General features: G+C 39.9%; 1 protein-coding gene across 5 annotated transcripts in view; it reads left to right on the top strand.

The window, feature by feature from the left end:
- Window positions 1-24789, top strand: part of FRMPD4 (FERM and PDZ domain containing 4) — a 418847-nt gene that overhangs the window by 379220 nt on the left and 14838 nt on the right. For all 5 annotated transcript variants that reach the window (XM_054817292.1, XM_054817298.1, XM_054817307.1 and 2 more), the window contains 6 exons: window positions 7694-7739; window positions 16921-17025; window positions 18193-18300; window positions 21487-21618; window positions 23704-23823; window positions 24563-24699. In XM_054817292.1, the coding sequence (XP_054673267.1) occupies window positions 7694-7739; window positions 16921-17025; window positions 18193-18300; window positions 21487-21618; window positions 23704-23823; window positions 24563-24699 (648 nt within the window). The remainder of the gene's footprint in view (window positions 1-7693; window positions 7740-16920; window positions 17026-18192; window positions 18301-21486; window positions 21619-23703; window positions 23824-24562; window positions 24700-24789) is intronic.

Below are 24789 nucleotides of genomic sequence, written 5' to 3'. Positions count from 1 at the left end.
CGACTTCTGCACATGGGCACCTGCAGAAAGGGGAAACAGAATTGCACTTAGCTCACTTAGAAACCCTGTCTGAAAGGGCTCACTCAAAATGTTCACAGAAATGCCATTTAAAAGTCATTGCAGTGTGATGGAAACAACATAGTCTGACAAATAAAAATGAGAAGTTTTCAGGAGAGTGGAACTGCCCTTTCCATGGTGAGACCATCCTGTTCTGTAAATATTTTTTTTTATATTGTTGTCTAGTAGCTCCATAGCACCGTTCCTAAAGATGTCTTGTCAACAGACATCTTGGGGCTGGCTTATATTGCACTTTGTTCATTACACTTTGAGAATTAACTTTTCCTCACAGCTTCTGAGGCTTTGGCAGTTAATGATAGGAAAACTAGCACTGAAATGTTGGCCTGGATGAGTGACCTGAGAGACCAATATTATCCCGCTTTATCTGTCTTTGATCCTTTAAAACTAATGTGCAGAAAGTCTAATTAGAAGAGGACAGCTGAACAATTAATTAATAGGGGAGTAAGCGCCACATTTTTCTCCTTGGCCGTATGGCATCTTCATGCAGCATGGAGTGATTTATGCTGTGATCGTGTGGCGGTAGCATGCTAATAGTCGGACTTGGTGAGAGACTCGGTCCATCAGATATACATGCACACCCATCTGGCTCTCAGTTTTTACACTGGCCAAAACGAGCAAATTCTGATTCTGTGGGAGTAGACAACTCCAGTGTTAGTGACTCCTAACATGTCCTCTACTCCATCTTGAGGTTTAACCCCAAGTTCTCTCAGGGGCTGAGGGAGAGCGTCATGGATCCGTGTGGGTAGGAAAACGATTGCCTCAGGAAGGCGGCCCAGTCTTCTGGGCCTAGAGTTTTCTGCATATTGCTTGATATTCAGAGTTGCACTCCAGAATTAATTGAAGGCCAATGTAGTAAGAAGGAGCTGGTAAGACACTGTCTGGTGGAGGATTGCAGGTAACATTGCTCAGCAGTTAGATAGCAGCGTGACATCAATACTCAGGCAGCCTTACCAAGGCACCCTTGTGCAGGTATTTACTGTTCGGCTAACATTTTGGTAACTCAGTTACGAAGATTATAGCCTTGTAGTTGAGAATATAAGCAACTGGACAACTTTGGGTATTTGTGGAGAGGAGAATTATTTTGGCTAGGGATAAATATAGGTCTTCATAAAACACAGAAACTCAACAACTTATTCATAGGTCTCACCTTGCCACAGAGCTAATAAGGGAGAAAACGGAGTCAATTCGGTACATGTGAAAATTTGACAGATGGACAGCCTTAGAGAACGGGAGGGGGTTTTATTCTGAAAGCCTTTACTGCAGAGGCATCTGAAATGGTATCTCCTGTATGAAAGCCTGCCTGTGTGCCACAGCCCTGATCTGAAGGGACCACTTCTATCAGAGGAAGCAAGCATAATTCAGCCTGCAGACATGCTTGCTTCTTGGCCCCTTATGGAGACTGCCAACAAGGGTTCCAATTAGTGCCAGCTGCAGACTGTGACAATTTTAAAGATTGACTTTCACACCATGCCAGACCTTTAAAAGAAAGAACATTTATATAAAATGCAATTTGCTTTGACAGTAATTTTCTGTATGCTAGTATTGAAGTTATTTATGTTCGAATCAGAGTATCTTTTCTCTCAGATGTGTTTCTGCTGCTGTTTGATCCTGCGGTGCAGTAATAATCTCGTGCTTATATCTTTTATACTTTATGTGGCAGTGGTCATTTCAAGCATCCATTACTCACACAGTTTTTAGGGCTCAGGCATTCAAACAGGAATGCTGTATAATTCCCAGATTCTTGTGTAGATCACTTGTGCTGCTGGAAATCCTCACATATTTAATGACAGATGTAAATTTTAAGGACCTTGTGAAGCAGCAGGGCTATTCAAATGAAACTGTGGGGTTCAGGGGTTCACAAATTAAAGTTGTTTGGATGTCAAGAGTATTTCTCTGTATTGATAGTGAGGCTAAGGGCAGGTAGTACCATTAGCAGTGGTGGAAGAAGCGGCCACCAGCTTTCCAAACGTGAGTGTGATCCCTCTGCCTTCGGACACCAGGGATTCCAACGCGCCCTCCCTATCCCCAAAAGTAAGACCTGAACACTATGGTCTTTGTGTTCTGTGCTCTGTCATCCCAGGAGAAAAACAGCATCTAATCTCATTCTCCCATTCATCTCTTACGCTGTTCCTCATGTGTCCTCCCCCTTGGCCTCATGTCCCATCTCCTCTATCCATAGACCATGCAACCTTACTCCTTCCCAAACTGGGACCCCACACCTGACCTTTGCAATTGTGTACCTTATTTTATGAGCCTCTTGCTCCCATTTCTTGCCTGCTGCGCTCTTGCAACTGTCTTCTGAGGTGGAGGTAGGGAAGTAATGCCATGTGTGGCATACCCAGCCTTGCCTGCGTAGCGTGATGGCAGGATAGGCCATATCTAGCTGTGTACAGGTTCTTCAAGGAGACTTCCTGGAGGTCAGTGCAGCCAGCTGGACAGGCAGAGACTGAAATCCCACTGCCACCCTTCCAGCAGTTCTTGTGCCAGGTATTGGCAACCTCTTGAAAAAGTATATTTTTTTATGTTACCCTAAAAATTGTCTGGAAAATATCCTCCTCCTAGGCTTGGAGAGGACAGATTCTTCACCTGCTGCTAAAACAACGTTCATCTATGGGTAGATGTAATCAAGTGACCAGAAGCAATCTGCCCGTAGTAGCATGGCTTCCAGCCTAGTTTAATCTATTGTACTTCTCAATTAGAAGCTACTGAGTCATGGAAATGTTGCCTGTAGTTTGTGTGCTGTAGTGTTGCCTCTGGAAAGGGGGAAGAGCCCCACACACCATGGCTCTTGCTGGAGGAGTTCTCCAGTGCAGAAAGAAGCTGGACTGTGTGGGCTTTTAGCTTGTGTGTTCATGTTTGCACAGCGCCGCTTCTCCTGTGATGAAAATAGCCTTGGGGAAAGGCTTAATAGCCCTAAAGCCTCTCTCCCCGACCCTCTGCGTTACTTCATGGGTGTCAACGAATATTGAGTTTGTTCACTAGCTTATCAAGGTTCCAGTTAGGCAGGCTGGCATCATTGCAGGTCCTGGAGGCACACTGTGGGCACTGTGGGGGTTTGCGTGATAACAGCAAAGGATGGGTCAATACTGGGTTAAGATGGGTCTAGGCTGTCCCACTGAGGTCCCTCCAGAAGATGTCTCCAGCCCTGGAAATAATTCTAGGCAGATCTCTTAGGCAAACTGTCCTTTTCCACAGGAACTGTTGCTCATGATAAAAGTCTGGAGAAGTGAAATTTGAAGTTTCCCTAGGTGAAGATAACTATTGTAGAACAGGTTTTATGTAAAAATGTATATGCAGCTCAAACCAAAATGATCCTTTTGAAATAATTCAAAATGTACTGCAATAGAGTGACTTTGCAAACTCTTTGTTCATTATTACTGCCTTAATCTTCATAATAATGAAAGACATTCAAATGCTGAATGATTTTTCTCTAACCTAGATGCTAGAATTTGAAGATGAGTTCTACTTTCCTTAGCTTGAATAGGGCATTTGAGGTAACTTGTTACATCTTGTAGTTAGTTTTTGACTCACTGATATCTGTTTCCTTACTTCAAAAATGTAGTGTGAAACATACTGCAAATCATGGCATCACACTCCATAATTGTGAAATTCAGACCTTTCTTATCAATAGTCAGACCCGAAGTGCAATGGAGGATCCTGAAACAGCAGAGAACAAAGCATTTCAAAACAAGAGTTTCAGAATTTGATGTTTGGTCTGAGTGAAACAGAAATAAGTTATGATTAAGAGAAAGATTTTTCTTAATTGCATTCCCTGTAAATGATGTTATTTATTATATGTCAATTCCTAATTTCTTCATCTTCACTGGGAAAGAAACCTAGTGCTCCTCTAGTATGTAAAATTGCTAAAAGCTCTTAAATTAGCTTAAACAGTAATTTTCCATTCTCGGTTTGTTAGAGCGAGTACAGGTAACATACATCCTTTCTCTTTGTTCATATGCTATATTTGCTGTAGGACGCATACAAAGAACAGAGCCACTTATTCCATATATCTCAGATATGGGGAGTCCCCCCACATCCCTTGTCTGCCCCCGCATCCCTTCCTCTCTTCCAGCTAGAAGGAAGCAGAAGAGCACAGTCATTTCCAGCCACAAGTTCACAGACAAAGTCAATGGCTGGCATTGCAGCTGAATGTTAACGCCTCATGTAGCCCGAGATGCGTGATACTTAGTAATACAACTTTAACCTTTATAATGTGCTGTAATTTGATTCTCAAACCATCTATATTCTCGCCTTGTTACAGCCTAAGTAGCTGTAAGGAGTAGGGAGAACGGACAAATATAATCACCACGTGGGGCACAGGGAAGGACAAAGAGATGAATCACTGAAATTCACGTTGCAGTGTTCAGATTTTAGCCTTGTCCTCACCACTTGATTCTGATGTCAGGAAATGAAAGAAACATGATGATATTTTATTGTGGTGTTGGTGCTACCTGGTCAGATGGCAGAGCACCCAAAAAGTCTGCAGCTGTTGCCCAAGCCTGGAGTTGCACATGTTTGGTCTTGAGTGACCTTAAAAGAGTATGTAGATTTAAAAGAGAAATAATTAGATTGTCGTTAAGTGAGTATGGTAAGGTGATAAAAAATCTGTAATATATACTCTTTTTTTTTTTTTTTAACTCTAGTCACATTATTAAAGGAGGGAAGACATTCCACAGGGAAAGCAAGCCTGCAATTGTTTTTTTTAGCCTTTGCCACTATCTTTCAGAAGTTGTTTAAAAGAAGTAGCTCATGTTTAAGTGCGGTGACATACCTAGTTTATGTAATCTAAACTGTTTGTATGTTCTACTGTCACACATGGACATACATATGTACACATACATTTAAGCTATAAAACGTATCAATCACAGTACACGGTCAGTGATTCCATTGTTTTTCCATTACTGTGATATATACGGTACATGGTACGATTGACAGTCTCCAGTGCTGTGCAAGGGTTATCATTTAGATATATAGGATTTGCTAACAGTATTGCAAGTAGAAAGTGATGTGCTGTGGTACAGAGTTTTGTCATCATGAGTTGAGAAGATTTTAAAATGAGTGGTGGAGTTGTGACTGATTAAATATTTATTTCTCTTGTAACTGTGCTGTGTTTTGTATGTGGCATGTGTTTTATAGAAGATGTTTTCTCTAATGATGAGGGGACTGTATGTGGTGCTTGACACCTGCTTTGTATATGTGTAACATGCTTGGGTCCAGATACTCCAAATGGCCTTATTATAGCTTCAAATGGTGAATGAATGGTCCAAGGTCTAGCATCCTTCCAATGCAAGTGATTATCCTGTAAGGACATCTTGTCCCCAAAATAAATCTTAGCACTGATGACCTTTTGGTTTAGAAAACCTCTTGTTAATCTAAGATGAATCTCACCTACGCTGGCACTTGGACAGGTTTAATCCAAGAATAATGAAGAGCTGAAAAACATTTTCAGGAAAAGCTGGTTTTCTTTTTTAAAGACCACTCTCTAAGGTAGCTGGACTGCAGGAGGCAGGGGTGGTTGTAATCTTATGTTTCATGAGAAACATCAATTAGTGGGTTGAAAGTAATTGAAGAGGTCAGTTGGGCATGGAGTAGTTATCCCAGGGCTGCAGTTTATCCCATAGCTAACAACTCTGTGGGCTTTTCTGTCTACTCATACGCCTAGATTACTAAAGCAGTGACAAATTGGATAGATGTGGATAGTATAGATGTGACTTGAGATTCTTGAAATAAATTGCATTTCTTATCATGCATTTTCAGATTCCCAAAAATGTGGTACATCATAGAACAGAAAAAAAGTAGAGGGAATCTGTTGTTAGCCAAAACAGAATGGAGATTGCTTTTTTCTAAAACTATAAGCTATAAACTCTTCAAGAATAACAATGGAGAATAATAAAGAATAATTGTGGAGATTTCCAAAACTATAGCTTACAGACCTTAAAAATGAACTGTAAATGTTCAGAAATATAAACACTGTAAATAAAGGCTGTTTCATGACTAAATAAATAATTTCTGGAGTTTAACTTTGGAACATGTTTTATTGAAATGAAAAATAGTTGTGGGAAATTCCTTAAAGTAGTTATAATTATATCTAAATGGTCTAAAATTATACTGGTTTGTGGCAGAATATTTAATTTTCACCACATGTAGCTCCTCAATATTTTTTTTTTAACTAAATTTCATTTCTGTTCCAAGCAGAACAGACAAGTGACCAAAGCCTTCAATCCCTCCTTTTGAAAAGTCTACCTATACTCTTTTAGTGTAATGATAGAAATATCTAACAAGAGGAGTAAAAATTGAAGCTCAACAAATTTTTCTTTAGTTAGGAGGTATTTGGTCAGACCTTGCCCCTTGCGTGACTGCTGGCTTTGACAGAAGTAGAATTTGCTATCCCAATTGGCCTTCCGAGACATGTTGGCTTCATCAAGTATAGCCTGACTTTCCAGACCAATTTTCTGACCGGGTCTTCAGTCTCTCTATTTTCTTTGCTTTTTGGCTTTTTAAGTTGCGTATCAGCGGTGTCAGTATGCATATAAGGTGACACTGTATAAGACCAATACAGTTGGATTTATTTATTTAGTTAGTTAGTTAGTTCTGCTGAACAGGTCAGGTATGCCAAATCAGTTGCATTTCAGTTAACCAGGAAATAAATCACATAAATAAACAATTATTAGTTGTGTTTGAAAGTAGTAAAATCAACAGAAAATCAAGTCCATTTAAACAAAATGGCAACTGGCCTTTTCTTAGCTAATACTACCCTTAGTAGCCATCAGACCAACAGTGTAATACAATAGATATTCACTGTGATTGGCTTCTCTTCCTTCTTCTTCCGCTTTACCCTTACTTTTCCCCAGTTATCCACCACCCCCAGGTGACCACCAATAGTCAAAATATATAGTTGTCCTTTGTCTAGACCACTTGATCATATCAAGATTCCTAATAACTTCCACTCTTTATCCTGTAAATCCGTTGGGGTTTTTTTAGAGCTGCTTACATGTTCTCCATTTACTAGTTTCATCCTAACGAAGAGCTGTTTCATTTTAAAGAAGAACCTTTCTTTAGCAATTTTGTAAAAAGCTAAAAATTCTAACTGGGGTATTCACCAAATATTAATCTTTTTCCACCCATTTAAAAAGGTGAGCTAGAGAAGAAATGGGGGTTAAATATTGTCCTCATTTTGTTTCGAAAACACTGCTGTCTTCAGATAAATTTGGCATTAAGTGTACAAGAGCTAGATGGTATAAAAAGTGAATTACATTTGTAAAGTAGGCAAAAGAAATGTGTAGTCTATAGATGCTGAACTGATAGGATTAATCAAATGTTATTCCATTCTTGCTGGAGAAAACAATTATTGCAGTATGCAGGTGTGTCTGATGAAGCAAATATTTGATAGTATAAACTGTAAAGTTAAGTCAATTCAGTTTGTTAGATTGGAAAAACATTTTTTAATATCCATTGTTATTTTGGCATATTACTCATCTCTGCAATTCTTTGCTATGTGATTTTAACATTTTGCCATATTACTGCAATTTTCTCTATTAAAAAGAAAAGCTGGTTATCTGTAGTGCATAAAAGTATGAGTCTTTACTTGATTTTACTTTTTTTTTCTTCTTTATAGAAGCTGCAAAGAATCAATCCTCCTTACTGTTGTTCAACCTTACCCTGTAAGTATCTGCGGTGTTTTCTGAATTAGTTTCCTAGCAACATAGCAACTTTTTTTTCTGCTTATATTCTGTCTATGCCTTTACCTTATCTGTACAATAAAAAGAAATAAGTGAGATAAGGGCTGTGTCTCTTAAAGGTGATGTTTAAGACTGCATTACTGCGTACTGGACTCAAAGACTGCATTAAAGTTAAATAATAACAGTATCTTCAAACTCGTTCCGGGAGATGGGTAGAGCAGGACATTGAGTTCTGCTTCAGTTTCAGATCTGTTGCAGCTCCTGGGTTTTTCTCAATTCTGCCTCGGTCGCACAGAGCTACGCTGCCGTATCAAACCAGCTGTCCCTTATGCAAGAGAGGGCTCTGTCTGCATCTCCAGTGCAGAGCGTGTGGAGGTGAGAGGCGGGAAGAGACAGCAAGGCGACTGTGTGAGGCTGGCTTGAGGGGATGGGGAGAAACTGCAGCCCACCGCAGAGCTTAGCAGTTTTGGGAGTGGGTTCATGACCTGTCTGCTCAAACCCATCCTTGAAGAGGGACAGACGAAAACGGAGAGAAGCCAAGCCAGGGGAGGAGGCACATGTCTCTCTTCCTGTGCTTCTGTGCACAGCCATGCGCGCCTTTGCAGGCTGCGGAGGGGCCTCAGCCGTGCATCATGAGTGATTTCAAATTCAACCCGTCCATTTACCTTCCTGTTGGCTAGCCTGATACACAACAGTTTTGATTAACAAGGGATAGATAATTGCATACTTTTCACCCAAGAATAAGAGATGAGATGGATTTGACACATAGATGTGAAAACAGGTTTATCTGATGAAGCTGCCAAAATACACATCTTGCAAACGCAACTTGGTCAGTGCTGTGTGGCTTCATACTGCTCTCTAGCCTTTCTGGCTAGTTTAGAGGTGGCTGTGTACTTGTGCTGGCCCTGTACCCTTTCTAGAAGCCAGCCTGCACAGCAGCGAAATCATGAGGGAAAAGCAGGCGCTGCCCAGCAAAAGCGGGCAGGGGCTGCCGCGTGGCAGTAAGACCAGTGGCAGGAAGGTGAGCAGGGATCTGGTCAACATCAGCCTTCTTAAACGAAAACACAGGCACGGTCTGACTAAATAAAGAAACCTAACTGCCTTTAAAGCCTGCTGGATTACAGCCCGTGATTTTGATCACAGGGAATATATATAAAATGGGGGAAAAGAAATACTCTCCCACTTGCCTTTTTTATGCAGGTTTCCTTATTTCATCCATTGACTGGCTTCATTCTTTAAGTGTCAGGTGATGAAAGGGCACGTGCTTTAGTGCAGGTATGCGTAGCACTTAAAAGTGGGCAGTAGAGTGTAGTACTAGATGTCTGTGAGGTGGTGTGGCCTGTTACCACCTTGCTGCTGGTATGTGAGCACGTATGTACTGAACATAAGGGAAGCTGAAACGCAAACAAATTGCGCACTCCATGTTAAATGGGAGACCTTACAGCACAGGTACGGTCCTCCTCCAGCCTTTGATCTGGAGAAGAAGGAAAGTCATGACCTGGTATCTACCCAGCTCTTTGGGTCCAAGCCCTGTTTGAGGCCTGACAAGGCAGAATCTGCTCCTCTCATTACGTAGCACCAAAGGCTAATCAATAACTGAACTACCTCTAGATGTCACTGAGCTAGGAATGGCACTGAAACGCTTTCTGTCCTGTCAGCCATTTGGGCTGATGTGCCCATCTTATACATCTATTTGTGTTGCCCCACTCTGGCATGTCTGTCAGAGTCCCCCAGCTCTACCTCGGCAGACAAAGCACACGTTTTTGGGAGTGGTGGATGTTTTATCTCACGTAGGCATGAAGATTGTCTCCCCAAGAATGTCCACAGAGCAGTCAGAAGATACGACTGATGTACGCATATCAGTGCTAGCTTTAACTGACCCATTTTTATCCCAAAGTCAGGATGCTTCGGTGGCATGAGCTTAGTTGGGAGAGCCTCAACCACAGGACTGTGGCACCCTGCAGATCTCCTCTGGTTTGTGCACTCTTACTGTACCTCCCTACCTGTCCAGACCAGGTTCTTGTTGATTCGTAGCATCCTTCCCTTAATCGCTTTCAAGTTTTCCTGCAGTGGAAATGAAGGTGAGCGTAGAGATGGGGAGCAGGTGTGATGCTGCTGGTGTGTGCACCCAGGTTTGAACCTTGAAGCAATGCAGGGTCCCGCAGTTTATGCAAACCCTGGGCTTTGAAGTGTCCTGGGGACTCCTGAGTCACCTTGAACATCTGGCCCATGCTGTCCCTCATACTGCCGCAATGTTACTGTCGGTAGTGCCTGAGCCTGTTAGGTGACATCCCTCTCAGCTCTGCCATCCTGGATGTTGCTGCGCTCCGGCTGCGTACCTGTCCTGGTCTTCTGTGGAGGGAGTCCTGTGGTAAATACATTTTGTCTTACAGTTTGGAAACAATATTTATGTCTTCAAAAATTATGATGCACATGTGGTTTCCCCTTTTCTTTAATTTTTCCTCCTCCATTTTTCCTTTTACTATTTTGCCAGTAAAACTGGAAAGATGAAGTAGAAACCAGACAAAGGAAAAGTAAGAGCTTTTAAATAAAGACTGAACTTCTTCCCCATTCTTGGCAGAAATACATCTTTGCAGACATTTCATCAATCTCTCTTCTTGATGGTGAACCTTTTTCTTTCTATCATTGCACGAAAAATATCTGTCAGGATGGATTACAGGAGTGCTGTTTCTTAATTGCGTTTATTTGTGCTCTTTAGAGTGTATTTTGTTTTGTTTTCATGCTTTCAAGTAACCATCCTTAATGATTGCAGGTGAAAGTAGACATAATCTAGATTTATAATACTCTGTAGTTCACTTAGTATTTTTTGAAAGCTTTTGCAGATCATTTTTGCTTAAGTGCATTCAGTTTTGTTTAATGCTTAAACTCATTAAAATTTCATTTTAATTATGACCAAACCAAAGCATTAGACTATCTTTTTCTTTCCATCAATCTACAAATCTCTGCTAGGTACATATCACCACTGCTCATCAGGAGGTCACTGAACAGCTAAAGCAGTTGAAGCAGTTTAAAGTTTTGATTTCTGGAAGTATGGCATTTGATTATAATTTCTGACCATTTATTCTGTAAATGGAGTATCGTTCTGATTGTTGCCTTATTAAGTTTTAAGCATTACTCAAATCAAATAACTTGCCTGTTTTGATATCTGTTCAGATTTTATGTGCAGAGATCATTTGATAGGTTGCTTTCATGATTAATCTCTTAAGCTCCTTGGATGTAGTCCAGGCCCAGCTGAGATCTATGGCCATATTGCTGCGCAGTCCTGCAACAGGAAAAGAATAAGATCTTTTTCTGGTTTGGAAGAGACACTTCTTATTATAACACAGTTATATGTCTGAGACACAATGTTTGCAGAAAAACTACGATAAATAACACTTATTTATGGATTGGAATGATTGTGGCAACAATCTTATTGAGAGTCTCAGTATTTTTCATGCTGCTTTGCCTTCTGGAGTCGTGTAGCAGCAGCAACTACCATATCTAGACTTCTGGTTGTAAAGAAGGGTATTAAAAAGAAACAGGTTTGTCACAAAGACTTCAAGATCTAAAGTGAAAAAGGCTACCAAGGTGTAGTTTTAGAAATCATTTGGAAGTCAAACGTGAGCATTTTGAACAAGGTGATTTTTGACTGCTTGAAGTTATGAAGTTGGTGTGGAGATGATGGCTTTTTTTCTGTGAATGTGTACGTATTTACAGTCATCCTGAAGACCTTTTCCACTGTGTAACTTCCACATCAGATTTTTGGTATGGTCAGTTCCATACATAGCTTTAATCAGGAGAGGATCACGGTGTGGTTAATGACGAAACTTCCCATCACTGTGTTGCCTCCTAGAAGTGCTGGCTGGTCCATGGCCACTGTCCAACCACTCTCTGCTGTTTGAAGCAGCCTCCCCTCATGTCAGACCTGTGCTGCGCAGCCTTTCTTCTTCCATCTGTGTGTGGTGCAAATCCCAGTCAGCGCTGCTGCTCCTGACCTTTCTTCCTGGAGACCTCCTCTTAGGTTATAAGGATTTTTATGGAGTGTAGTTATACAAAATACATGATCTTTTCAGCGATGAAGACTGTGAGAAAATTCAGCGTGAACTTGTCAATTGTTTCAGCAAAGTGGAAAAGAGCCCCTTCACCCTGTCCACTATTTTCTCCTTGTAGTTTCACACACACACACACACACACCCCCACCCCCCAGTTGCCATTAGGTCTCTTTTCTCTCTTCATTAGCCCTTTCTCCCATCTCAGGTGCATTTTCATTCATACAGTCGTTCGTTTGTTCATTTTAGCCTGAGTTTGTATGGGGTGAGGGTTCCTTTCATTCCCAAAGGTCCTCATCCTTGCAGAGTTATAGGGCTGAAAGCAGTATGGCATGGCTGACTTTTTCTGTACTTTTCTGCACTTGATTAAGAGCAGTCACCTGTGTATGAGAGCTAATCCATGAATGTAAAGGAGTAATCCATGAATGTAAAGGGCTGAACTTTGCAGAGGCAGAATCCCAAAAGCCAGCGGAGGGGATTTTATGGAGGACCTCCACATTTAATAAATGCAGAGATAGATGGCCCAGGCCCATCTAGTCATGAGATGAGCTGCAATATCTGCATGTTCCACAAAGTCTGAAGCTGACCTGTGGTTTCATTCATGGGTTTTGGGACAATCACAGTAAACTAGGCTGTTGCTTACTGTGGATGGAATGGATTGGATTTTCTCAATGGCTGCATTAAAGTTTGGCTATTTCACACCTTACAGGTACATGTTATACGGGTATGGGACTGAGGATCAGACTGTGATTACCATCTAAAACCAGTAAAATATAAATAACGCAAATAGTAAAATATAATTGTCTATGATATATCACCAACTTTTAAGAGAGAACCCAAATCTGACCACTGTTTCAGCAATTAAATTTGTGCCAAGTGTTTAACAAAGAAATATTCCTGATGATAATCTGTCAGTGCCCTGTGGTTATAACAAATTACTGCATGGTAAAACTTCTCCACGTTATTGCTCCCATGTCTCTGCCTGCTCTTCTACAATGCTCTCGTGAGCCAGTGTAGTTGTTTCAGCCTTGCTCACAGCTATGAATGGCAGTATTTAGTTTCCCTTTGGGCATTATGTACTGTTCCACTTAATAAATTCAATTCTTCCACTTATTCACGTTTTATTTGCTTGCTAAATTTTGTCTCATATTTTGTCTTTAGGGATGGACCAAAAAGTCAACACATTTTTGCGGTCATGCAATTTTTTCTTATTTCCTAACAAATGTAATATTTCATATTAAACTAATGACTAATTTTAAGTAACAAGCTTAAAATTGGTTACATATATGCAATCTGTAGCTATTTAAAACTATGGTGTTTCTGTCTGATTTTGACACTTGTTGTCACAGAGCAGGTTTTCTTTTCACCTTGTGACTATCCTGTACTGCTGTCTTGTTTCATCTCTTTATGGTAGCTTAGTACTATACTATGCTCTTCTAAATGCTAAATCCTTCTTTTTCTTGAGCATGAGTAAAGGTTTTGTTGCAGCACCTCTACCAGCAAGAACACTCAAAGGGGCTTTTGCAGCAAATAAACACTATTTCCCTTAGAATCTCCCCCAAATTATAGTTTACCTGCAAAATCGGACAAAGTACTAGACATTTTTATTTTCATTGAAAACCTGTTTCCCTCAAAATGAAGGATATTGTTTCTAATATCTATCCAAAAAAGACCTGTTATAATGCTGCTGACAAAACCAGGATCTACTTTTGAAAAGTCCAGAAAATGAGAAAATAACATTTTCCAGAAAGCCTCCTCTTGTTATAGCAATCTCTCATGTTTTGACCCTGCTGACGGGATGCCCATTGATTGCAGTCCCTAGTAAGTAGGGCTCAAAGGAGAGTCTCAGTCTTCACTATCATTTCCTCCAAGCAAATCTCAGTGCAACGCTTCATCTCTCTTGTTAGCAGTTTCCCAGGTAGTGTTGAAATGATCAGCTGAATTTTTACTGAATTCTGTGTAAATAAGTAAAAAATATTTAAAATCCTGATAAATTTGAGCTTTAACAGGGAACAGTGCTTAGGTCACACAGTGTAAAGTTTGTGGGTTTTTGAAGTATTTTGAGTCCTTGTTAAAATGTGTCCCCTCATTTGCAAAAGTCACTCTAATTAAGCTGTTTTTATCTGTGACAATGCAAATACTTTACTTGCAGTGATAAATGTTCGGTATTAGTGTAAACACCTCCTGCTTAAGGTCATTAACTGAGGATAATGGCTTCCATTTGGCTAAAAGATGGAGTATCAGAAACAAATGAACCTGGCGCTCTGAGAATCGTTAATTGATAGCATTCTTCTCCTACAAACCTGAAGACATTAAAATAGAATAGAGCAGCACATCATCTTGCTGATGCTTTGTTAGACAAGCAAGTTTCAACAATCAAACCCAACTGTTTTCCTAGGGTTTTGCCGCACTCTTTAGAAACAGTTCCTTTCTCGAAGAGAAAATGTCAAGTGCCAAGTTGATGCAGAGGTAGAAACAATGAGATTGTGCAATTAAATGCAAAAGCTGTGCTATTACTCAAACCTTTAACCAGTAGAGAACGTTCCCCCAAATACCTGGCACAGCTGTTCTAGTTTTTCTTACACCCCTGGTTTATAGTTTGAGGCTTTTTTATAAAGCAACCTGCTTCCAGGCTCACCCAGGGTGTCTGGCAAGGGGCCAGAGTCCTGACCACGTTGCCACAGCACAAGTGGGAAGGAAGGGAAGACGCACGTTATATGACAAACTGTGATCCCCTGGCTGTGCAATAATATACATTAAACCCCACGTCCTGGAGGAGTTCTGGGGAACTCGCATATGTTCAAACCTTTCAGTTGTGTTGGACTCCCCGATCACATTTTTGCAGTAACATAATTTAAGTGTTTATGTCCCCTGCAAGTGACTTGAGGTTGCAGACAGGAAAAGAAAGAGGTTGTGGAGAGGTTGTAGAGAGCGACAGAGCCACAGAGCGGTTTGCCAGATTCGCTGTATGGGAATAACATTGCCAGAATCCGGAAGAAAATTTGGCAGTCTGCCTGCAAAGAGAGGCCAGACTGGTGACTCATCTGCAATAAGAGCACACAGCTGTAAAAAGCCTCTTCCAACAAGAAGAGCAAGCGAAAGTCGCTCTTCTCCCCTTGCCCTTACAAGGGAGAGGCGGTAGCCTACTCCTATAGCTGTGCTGCCCCGTGGCAGCGGGAAAGGACAAGTTGCAGTCCATTACTTGGTTGCCATAAAGACTATCCCCCATACACACTGCAGAAAGGGACTGTGTGGAGAGGAGGGAAATTAGGAAAGGTGTGTGTAGAATTATTATATTAATCATGGTATTGTTGTATATTGTGTCTTTCTAGGAACTCATATCTAGAGTACAATATGTAAGCACACTTCTTCAGCCTTTCCATGTTGTCCCTTCTTGCTGAAGAACTGTTTTGGGTCCCCTGCCCTGAGACAATAACTCTTTTAAATTTTATTGTAACTTTCTTTCTTTCTTTCTGGTTGCTGTTTCAAATCCTCTGGGGGACCTTCTGCATTTTTCAGCATTGGCTTTGGAAGCTGAGCTTGGTTTGATCATGGGGTTGAATTTTCAGTCATTTACTGTTACTGATTAAAAAGATGTATGGTCATAGCTGCTAGAGAAGAGGTAAGAGAGAATGAACTGTCAAAGTGAAGAAGCATTCATTTTTATTTCTGGTTATATTTTGTGCTCCAGGAATTACCGGATGGCTCTGATATTTCCTGAGAGAATGTGGCATCTTTCATTCCTTGTTCACTGGTTGATAGTGAGCCTATGGCAATAGTTACCATGTTTTCGATGTGGTAATAAATCAGTGGCATACACAAATGAGCTAAAGACTTCTTCCTGCTAGTTACTAGAAACAAGGCTTCTGCATCAGAAGAAAGTAACTTTTTAGTCAGTCTCAGCAGAGATCAGAGACAACAAGAGCACGTGGCCTTGGATTACTCCATCACTCCTGCAGATTGTTCGTTGAGTCAAAATTTGAGTGATGGTGACAAGACTTGCTGTGTTTACAAGGATTGCTGTCATGCCACATTGATAATAGGAAATTATTCCAGGATCATCATCACTGATGCCTGCACTAATTTCTCACAGGCAAACCAACATGAGTTAGTCTTTTCAGTATCCAAAACTCATAAGGCCACTTCTCAGGAGATAGAATAAGATTCTGAAAATCTTAATTCACATTTTACTGAAACAAATGGACCAAAACCTGGCCTGGAGGAGCCCAGTGATTTTCCGTCAAAGCCAGAATTTCTTCTGTTGCCCATTATCATGGCTATGGAGTTGGGCAATGCCAGAAGCACTGTGCTTGTAACTGATCTGTGAATAAAACGACCTCGCTTCTGCTGCTGAAAATGGAAATCCCATTGACTGTAAATATTTAATTTGTTACTAAAAATGGGTTGTTAGTCAGCCTCCTCAAACGGAGAGAGAATTTTTTTCCAAGGGCTAAACACTTGATCATAGGTGAATCCATTGAATAACGTAGTAGGCAAAAGTCAACTAGGTCCCAGAAGAAAATTAGGAATCTTTCTAGACTTCTAATCCATGAAGTCCTACAAAATATCTGATCTATTGAAGGCAAGCCTTGCACAAACGTGTAGGGGATATGTTCAGAGGAAGCCTGCTAGCCTGCAGGTGTCTTTTGCGGGTTCTAACCTGTGTTTTGAAGTGCACTAACATGGTGAGATGCTACTGCACTTGAGGAGCTCTCAGACACTTTTTTGGCAAAGGTTGTGTGTATATCTGTATCTGGTGGATCATAGTTTATGCAAAAATTTTCCATTCACTGTTTGAAGGAAGGATCACCAGCCAGTCACTGGTTGGCATCCGTTCATGCAAACAAGTTTTGTTGACAGTAGTCATTGTGGAAGCACCACAAGGAATTTGTATGTACACCCAGAGCCCTTCTCATCACTCCAGTCTGACAGTGGGATAACTTTCAGTATGTGCAGTATGCCTCGGTGCTTCCTTATATGTATGTACTGTCTTACACTGTTGCTGTATACATGGAGTTTTCAGTGTGTGGGAAACAGGGGGAATAAATGAAAAAGGAAAGATAGCTTTTAACTTGAAATTATGTGATATATCTTGTCATCATTTTTCCTTCCAGTCTCCTAAATCAGCTTTCATTAGTGCTGCGAAAAAGGCAAGATTGAAGTCCAATCCTGTCAAAGTGCGCTTCTCAGAAGAAGTAATTATCAATGGCCAGGTGTCGGTGAGTATTCAACTATTTAACCTCAGGACGGACTGAGTGTTTCATCCAAAGGTACGCCTCAAGGCTGGAAAGTGAGGGAATTATGTGGTAGGAACAGCGGTGATAGACTTGCAAAGGGAAGGGTTTTTTCTGCTTCTGAAGTTTTCCAAAGATCTGTTTTTAAAGTCTGTTGGGCCAGCCCACAATATAGTGAAAAATTTGTCCCTTAAAATAAAACAAAAATGCTAGTGAATTTTGTGGTGATAGCCATATATGTCTGTCTTTATAATCTTGATAATGCTTGCTTGGTTTTTTTTTCAAAGCAAGTTTGTAGTAGGAAAACCCATAAGCTCAAGAGAAGTAGCATGTCAGGAAAACACATTAACATTACCTTACAGACCTTTTTAAAATTTGTTTTATCTACTTGAACTTCTTGTTTCCGGCCCTTGGGCAAAGTCCGCTTCCCTTTGAGAGGCACTGAACTCCTTCTTAAACATGAACTCCCAGCTCATTTTCATAATTTGCCAGGACATTGTTCCACACTGATGTCTTTACCCAACTCTCTTCCAAACATAAATTGATACTGCATTTTGTCAAAAGCAATTTCTGCTTTAAAATAAAAAAAAAAGCTTTGTTTCCCTTCCTTTTTCCTGTTTATTTTACTATCCTTGTTATGAATCATCACAATTAAGTAGCAATATTATATGTTATTCTTCTTAAATGATTACAGATATTAGCATTTAATATCCAGCTATAAAGAGAATGTAAAACATCTTGATTGTAATTCTTACTCATGAATGCAGTTCCCATTTTTGTAGATTAAAGACACTAAATAGCTCACTATATTCAGAGAAACAGTAACCTATTTTTCTGTTTTATTGAAAATATTGCAACTTTAGAGGTAGCATTTATTGTCAGAGAGATAGTATTTAGGGAAAGAAAATACTCCAAGCCAGACATAAAATGTATGTCAACAGTTATATTTTTCCAGGGAAGAGACCTGTAGAGTGCAGCTCTAATGAGCATGGCTAGACACTTGCAGGGCATTGCTAATTCTGCTTTCAATTTGAGCCAACACACTCCTTTTGGGTTGTTACCTTTCCATCAGAATTATGTCCTTTTTTATAGAACAACATTTAGATTTCCCTTGTTACATGTTGTAATCTGATTCACTAATTTGCTTGGCAGGAAACAGTTAAGGACAATTCACTTCTTTTCATGCCAAATGTTCTGAAGGTGTATCTTGAAAATGGACAAACGAAATCTTTCCGGTTTGACTGCAGCACTTCAATAAAGGTAGGCTAGAGATACCTTCATGTGCAATGCCAAGAAAACCAGTTAACTCTTTTTAAGACCTTCAGTAATTATAATTTACTTGGAATGCTTTAAGAACAAAATTACTAGTGTGTTCACTTGGTGTTGGACTCATAGTTCAGAAATAATGAGGTTTTGGTCCATTTTTCTGCTGCTAAAAACATATTGTATTGTCAGTGAAGAAAAAAGTAGAAGTTATCATTTTAATGTGCCCGGAGCGCAATTAAGATTGTGTGGTCCTCTCATTTTGATATGCCGCCAAATACTAGCATGATTTGTCAGCAAACGTCAGGAGCTAAGAAGATTAAGATGTTGGTTGCTAATTGAATATCATCTAGCCTGTCATCCAGTGAACTTGGGATGGGATATTGTAGGGTTATGCTGGTGATAAATGGCTCGTCTCAGTGTAATACCCTCTATGCTTTCCATAACGTATTTCACGTAGAGAAATAAGGAGGTGAAGCCCTGGCACATGACTGAGGCTGCTAGGGAGTGTCTGTGACACTGTTCCACGTATGTTCCTAAACCAGAGATGTCGTCAGTGTCTGTCTGTCTGTCTGCGAGTGCCGTGCAGTAGCATGGTAAGCAGCAGAACTAGCGCTGCTGGGCGTGCTGGTAGTCTCTCAAGCATTTTTGTTTGGGTGAGCTAGTTTTAACACAGATTGGTTATCAAATCTAGTTCACCACATGGTAGCGTGCATGATTAGGACAGTGGGACAAGAGAGATGCATGGGTGGGAATGATCAGTGAAGGCTGGGGATGCCATTTTGAACTGCGCTGCCAGCTTTTGCTGGCTTTAAGGGATTGTAAAGCTATGCATATTTGAAGAAAGGCTGCTTTTCTGCTCGCTGTGATTCAGCAATATGCCTCATCAGTTAGAACAGCAAGGAGGGCGATTTACTAAGGTAAACAAGAGGAAATTTACTCCACACTGGAGGCAAAACAGATATCAAAGTTACAATTAAAAATGGGCTGTGATATCTGTTTATAGTTCATATATATATCTTAGGCATAAATTGAGTGCAGGTAATGGATCTAAGCCTCCACTCTGCAGCCATGGGATACTGAATTCCTTCAGTCCGTTTGAGAATTTGGTTGGGTGAGGAGTTAGGAGACACGCTTCATATAGATAGTGAGGTCCCATACCCTTCTAAGGCCCATGACCCCACTTTCCAGTATTTTCTTTTATGAACATAAAAACAACCAACCTGTTCCAGGATATTTTGCCTCTGAAGACCAGTCTTTGGCCATCACATCACATTACATTAGTTTTCAGTTCTGTCATGGGTGTGTCATGTATTGTAAGACCATATATCTAATCTGAAGTCATTTGCGAAGATACCCACATGAGCTCAGCGACCTAGCTGTATCGATGTTGTAAGCCTGCTCTGACCTTAGTCATTCTGACTTTCTGAAGGAATAATTTCCTTTGCATCTAATTCAGGCAATTATATATTCCATAGCCTGCACAGCTATATATTACATATTTGTGCATGTACATGTGTGTATATTCCTCATTGTGGATGGGTAGGTGTGGATTGCTGCTTCTTTTCCTAAACTGAGGTGAAGTAGACATGCCCCAAGTGAGTCAAGGCAAATGCAGGTTTTTTCCACCCCTAGGGTCCAGTAACTCACCGCATAACAACGAGGGTGCAACCAGTGCCTTCCCTGCAGTCCTCGCTTTCCTTATTGCTGGGGGGCAACACCTGGCCTGACTCTAAGTTATCAGATGAGAGGATAGGCTAGCAAAAAATTTGGTTCAGTAATTCAGTGCTTGTGTGCCTTAGCATCATATTTTAAAAGGTCCAAGACAGCTAGCGGAAAACAGTGCCATTATTATCCCCTCTTAAAAATTTACATTTAATATTATGTCTCTGCATGTTACTGTTATGCCCCTTGTCTTTGAGCATAGTTTAGGAGTATAAATAAAAGTAGATTTAACATGTAAGCAATAAATTCCCCATTAGTCAGAACAGTGTAATATTAACCTCCATTATTCAGAGTGGCTGCTTGCAATCCATTAATACTGTCTTATATTCTTTACATTGTACATAGTTGTCCTCATCCTCCTACATACATTTTTCATCCTTCCACGAATTTGGTGTTGATTTTCCATAAACACACTGTAATTGATCAATTAATCTTCCTAAATTACGTTAAAACACTTGGATTACAATTCGTCATGATCTCCTTAGTATGTCCTATCCATCTGGATACTTACATATATTGAAAACTCTTTTGGAAGGATAGAAATGTTTTAATCTTTTCACCAACATAATGTGAAACTCTTTTTAAATTACAGGTTATTATATATTTCTTTTTCCTGCTACATTCACTAAAGCAAAAGATACCTTGCCAGACAATATTAATACAAAGCATTATATGAAAGTAAAGTAGGGATTGGTTGAATGGTTTTGCAAGGAGGTTTGTTTAGCTGTTATTTTAGAAACAATTGTTCTCAAATTAATTACCCTTAGACATAATCCAGTGTGAAAAAAACCTAATTAAAAGTGTCTAAAAATGGGGTTTATACTGTAAATTGACATGGTCACTGAATTTAGAGCTATTTTTCTGCACATCATTGTTGACTTTTCTGTCAGCATTCTGTCAGCATTTAAAACTCAAGAATGTCCATTAAACACAAGTATCAAGAAGTGGACTTCAAAAAAAACCCCCTTGCCATAAGAACAAATAAAGGCCATTCATTAATTTTTTTTTGTTGAACTTTTAAATTTGGTTTGTACTGCTTGGTGGCCCTGCCCCCTCAGTAAGTGAAGAGAAGAGCAGCAAGACCTTTTCTCCTTTGCTGATGGAGAGGTTTTATTTCCAGGGAGATAGATATGATTTAAGGGCCACACAAGTATAATTCATGTGTTAAACTGCACAGAAAGTTGTCCGTTCACAGCAATTCCATGCATATATTTTTCACGTGCATGTCTGAATGCCATCTCAGAGATGTTTGAATATAAAGGTGATGATTTTTCGCGGGGTGAATGCGCGTGATGTCCAGTATACTCGTGCAGAACAGGCACGAAACACGACCATCCTCCTGTTCAACATCTGGGCTTCCACCCTGTGCTGGGTACGTGCAGGGTGTGTGGCAGTGAAGAACCGAGTCCCAAGCACTTCATGAATTTAAGCACATTTTATAAATCCTTTGTTAATTAGGATGTCATCTTAACACTCCAAGAAAAGCTTTCCATCAAGTGTATTGAGCACTTTTCCCTGATGCTGGAGCAGAGGGTTGAAGGATCTGGAACGAAACTGCTTTTGCTACATGAACAGGAGACTCTAACTCAGGTTTGTGTAATGATATGTGAAAACAGATATTAACGAGACTGCTTAATCAGTAAATTATCCATCTTTTTAATTACTCAGGTGAGTTAACTGCAAGATTTATAGTTGGATACAGTCTATCAAATAGCAGCAGTATTTAGATGTGGTTGTAAGAATCAAGTTCTTACAGAAAACAATTATTTTTCTATTATATAAGCATCACATTTCATTGCTTCATTGGCCCATTAAAAAGTATTAAAAACTTCATTAAAAATTGGACTGAAAGCTAGATAGTATTTATCAAAGCTTTTTTCATATTGCATGTGGCCCAGCTAGTGAATGTTCTCAACAGCCGGAAAATTGATGGTAACAACTCTGATAACCACAGTCTGCCCAAATTCCTTTAAAAACCTTATTTTGATCTTTGGTTCCTATCTGATTATACAGATCTGTATCTGGGTGACAGGAAATAATACTCTTTATGATGAAGCCAAGTTTGGCTTGTTTACGCAGCGACACGTTATGTCACTCCAGTGATGATGAATTGTGACCCAGAAAATGCTGGTGTGACTTTCTTCCTTAGATCAGGGAGGTGTGACTAGAGATAAAGTTGCTTCACAGTTCCCAGCAGAGGACCCTGATTTTTGCTGCTTATCATTTTGCCAAACTGTCTAGCCTGAAATTTTCCATGATATTTCTGTGATTCAGAAGAACATTAGTATTTTTTAAATCTCAGCTAAATTTGCAAAAAAAAAAAAAAAGAGAAATGGATTCTTAGATGAGATGGGGAAAAAATATTTAATAAATGCCAGAATTCCCTTGCTTATATAAGTAGAGTCTGTGTAATGGTGTGAAGGAGCTTAGTTTACCAGCTGACAGTCTTTCTAGCATTTTCTAACCTTTACCACTTGACTTTGCCATGTTAGCACTCTTTTCTTGTGGCTATAAGATACCCAATGAATGCACAATATCCAGAAGTACTCAATACTGGGTCTCCTGGCTTAGCTGTCTCTCTCTGAAGTAATTAGTAAAATTCCCATTGAAATCAGAAGGATCAGAATAAACCAACACAGTGAGCTTTTGAAAATCCCATCCGGAGCTTTTATTTATACCTACAAAGTATACCTAGATATTTAGGAATGAGGTCATAGACAATGTGAGATAAACATATGTTTTGAAAATTGTTAGGGCGAGACAGAGACTTCATTGGAAATTTTTAAAAGTATAATCAAAGATGTTGATTATAAAGTATACTAACTCTCTAACTGCATTAGCCTAATTAAATAAACTACATAAACTTCATTAATTCTCAGGGTTTCTTCTTTGAAGTTCCTGTAAAATCAGCAATACTTTAATTTGCCATTATAATGTTGCTGCGGACCATGGCTTACAATGGTGTTATTGGATTGTTACCCTTTCATCCAATTATTCATTAGCTATGCGGTGGTGAATATACCCAGATGACAGTGCTCCATGCTTCACAAAGCTCTGCTGACCAACAAGCAAAGCGATCTTTTTCATTTTTTAATGTATTGGGAGATATTTGTGTCGGTTGGAAGTCTAGAGGTAGGTCTCTTAATCCAGAGCAACCCAAGAAAATTCAAAAGACCCAATTTCTTGCAAATTGTCTAGTGGATTAAAACAAGCAAGAAAAAGTGAGAATAATAGCTGCTAAGCTGTACTTCACCTGTGTTCTCAGTCAAAGAAATAAAATGGGACCTCTCCCAAAAACCTTCTAGCCCTTCTCATTTTTGAATATTTTGGTCCTGCTGAAGCACAACTCAGTTTGTATTTCACTTGGATGGTTTTCATTAAGGTGTGTTTTCTCTGTGCTTTCACTCTGGTTTTGAATGAGTGAATTCTGTTGCTTTGAGGTTGAGTTGTATTGGGCAGTCATGCCTGTATGAGTCTAAAAGTCTTTCCACAAGATTATATACATAGATGATGTTATGTGAATAACTTAATAAGGAGCCTGTGACAAACCTCTTTGTTAGAATTATTTTTCTTGCTACCACATGGCTCTGGAGCAGGGTCATGGTGCCTGAGACTACAGACCGTGTTGCACGACCAGGGTTGCCAAGCTCTGATATGATTATTGCACTGTCCTAGGTGACCCAGAGGCCAAGCTCGCATAAGATGAGATGTCTTTTCAGGATTAGCTTTGTCCCAAAGGATCCCATTGATCTTTTAAGAAGAGATCCAGTTGCTTTTGAATATCTCTATGTACAGGTAAGTGAAAGCACGGCCATTGTTAGCGTAAAGGAGATTAAAAGGATAGATGCACTCAGTGTATATCTAAATTTATATCTTCACATAGAAGAGTGTGGCTGGAGTAAATCCTGGGGTTTATTGCTGCTGCATAAAGCCAATGAATGCACTTGGTGAATGTGCAAATTGTTATCTTTTGCAAAGTCCCCTTCCTTCATAAGTCTCTCCAAATAATCATGCTTTGATATCTTTCCAAAATATATTTGGCTTTAGAAAAGAGTGAAGTTGAACTAATTGCTAATACTCATTTCTGGTACTGTAATACCAGACAAAAATGATGTCTGAAAAGGAACTTCCTGTAAAGTTGATGAGAAAACTGATGCACAAGCAATGTGGTTCTCCTGGATATCTCACCAGGTAGAATCTTGCTATTCTGACTCCAGATACACTGATACCCTCCCAGCACTCTCTGTGAAAGAATATTACTGTTCTCTCCAGGAAGGATGAAGAGAGCTTAGATCAAAATGCTCATGCCTTCTGCTCTTTGGCAGAAGTCCTTGTGTTCTTCAGAAGTGCCCATACCCTCGTGAGCATCTAACACCTCTGAGAGCAACAGTCCTACTTTCAGCATAGTCCTGCTTCTGAGTTTGAGGTTACTCTTCGTGCAATGTTAATTTTTTATTTAAAAAAAAAAAGACTATAATTTATTTTTAGTGCAAGATTTTTGAACTTGATGCTCCCTCTACTGGTTCTTTGGCAGAGCTGTAACGACGTGGTTCAGGAAAGATTTGGACCAGAACTGAAATATGACATTGCCCTGCGGCTGGCTGCATTACAAATGTATATAGCAACTGTGACCACCAAGCAAACTCAGAAAATCTCCCTCAAATATATAGAGTAAGTTGAGAATGCAGTGTGTTCTATAAAAGTGAAACATTAGGAGTAACTTCTAGATACTTTAAGGTTCTTTCTTAAATATGTCTATGT

This window comes from Grus americana, chromosome 1 (assembly GCF_028858705.1).
Source record: "Grus americana isolate bGruAme1 chromosome 1, bGruAme1.mat, whole genome shotgun sequence".
NCBI classification, from domain to species: domain Eukaryota; kingdom Metazoa; phylum Chordata; class Aves; order Gruiformes; family Gruidae; genus Grus; species Grus americana.
The sequence above is the reverse complement of the archived record's forward strand: the minus strand, read 5'-3'. Positions and strand labels throughout refer to the sequence as shown.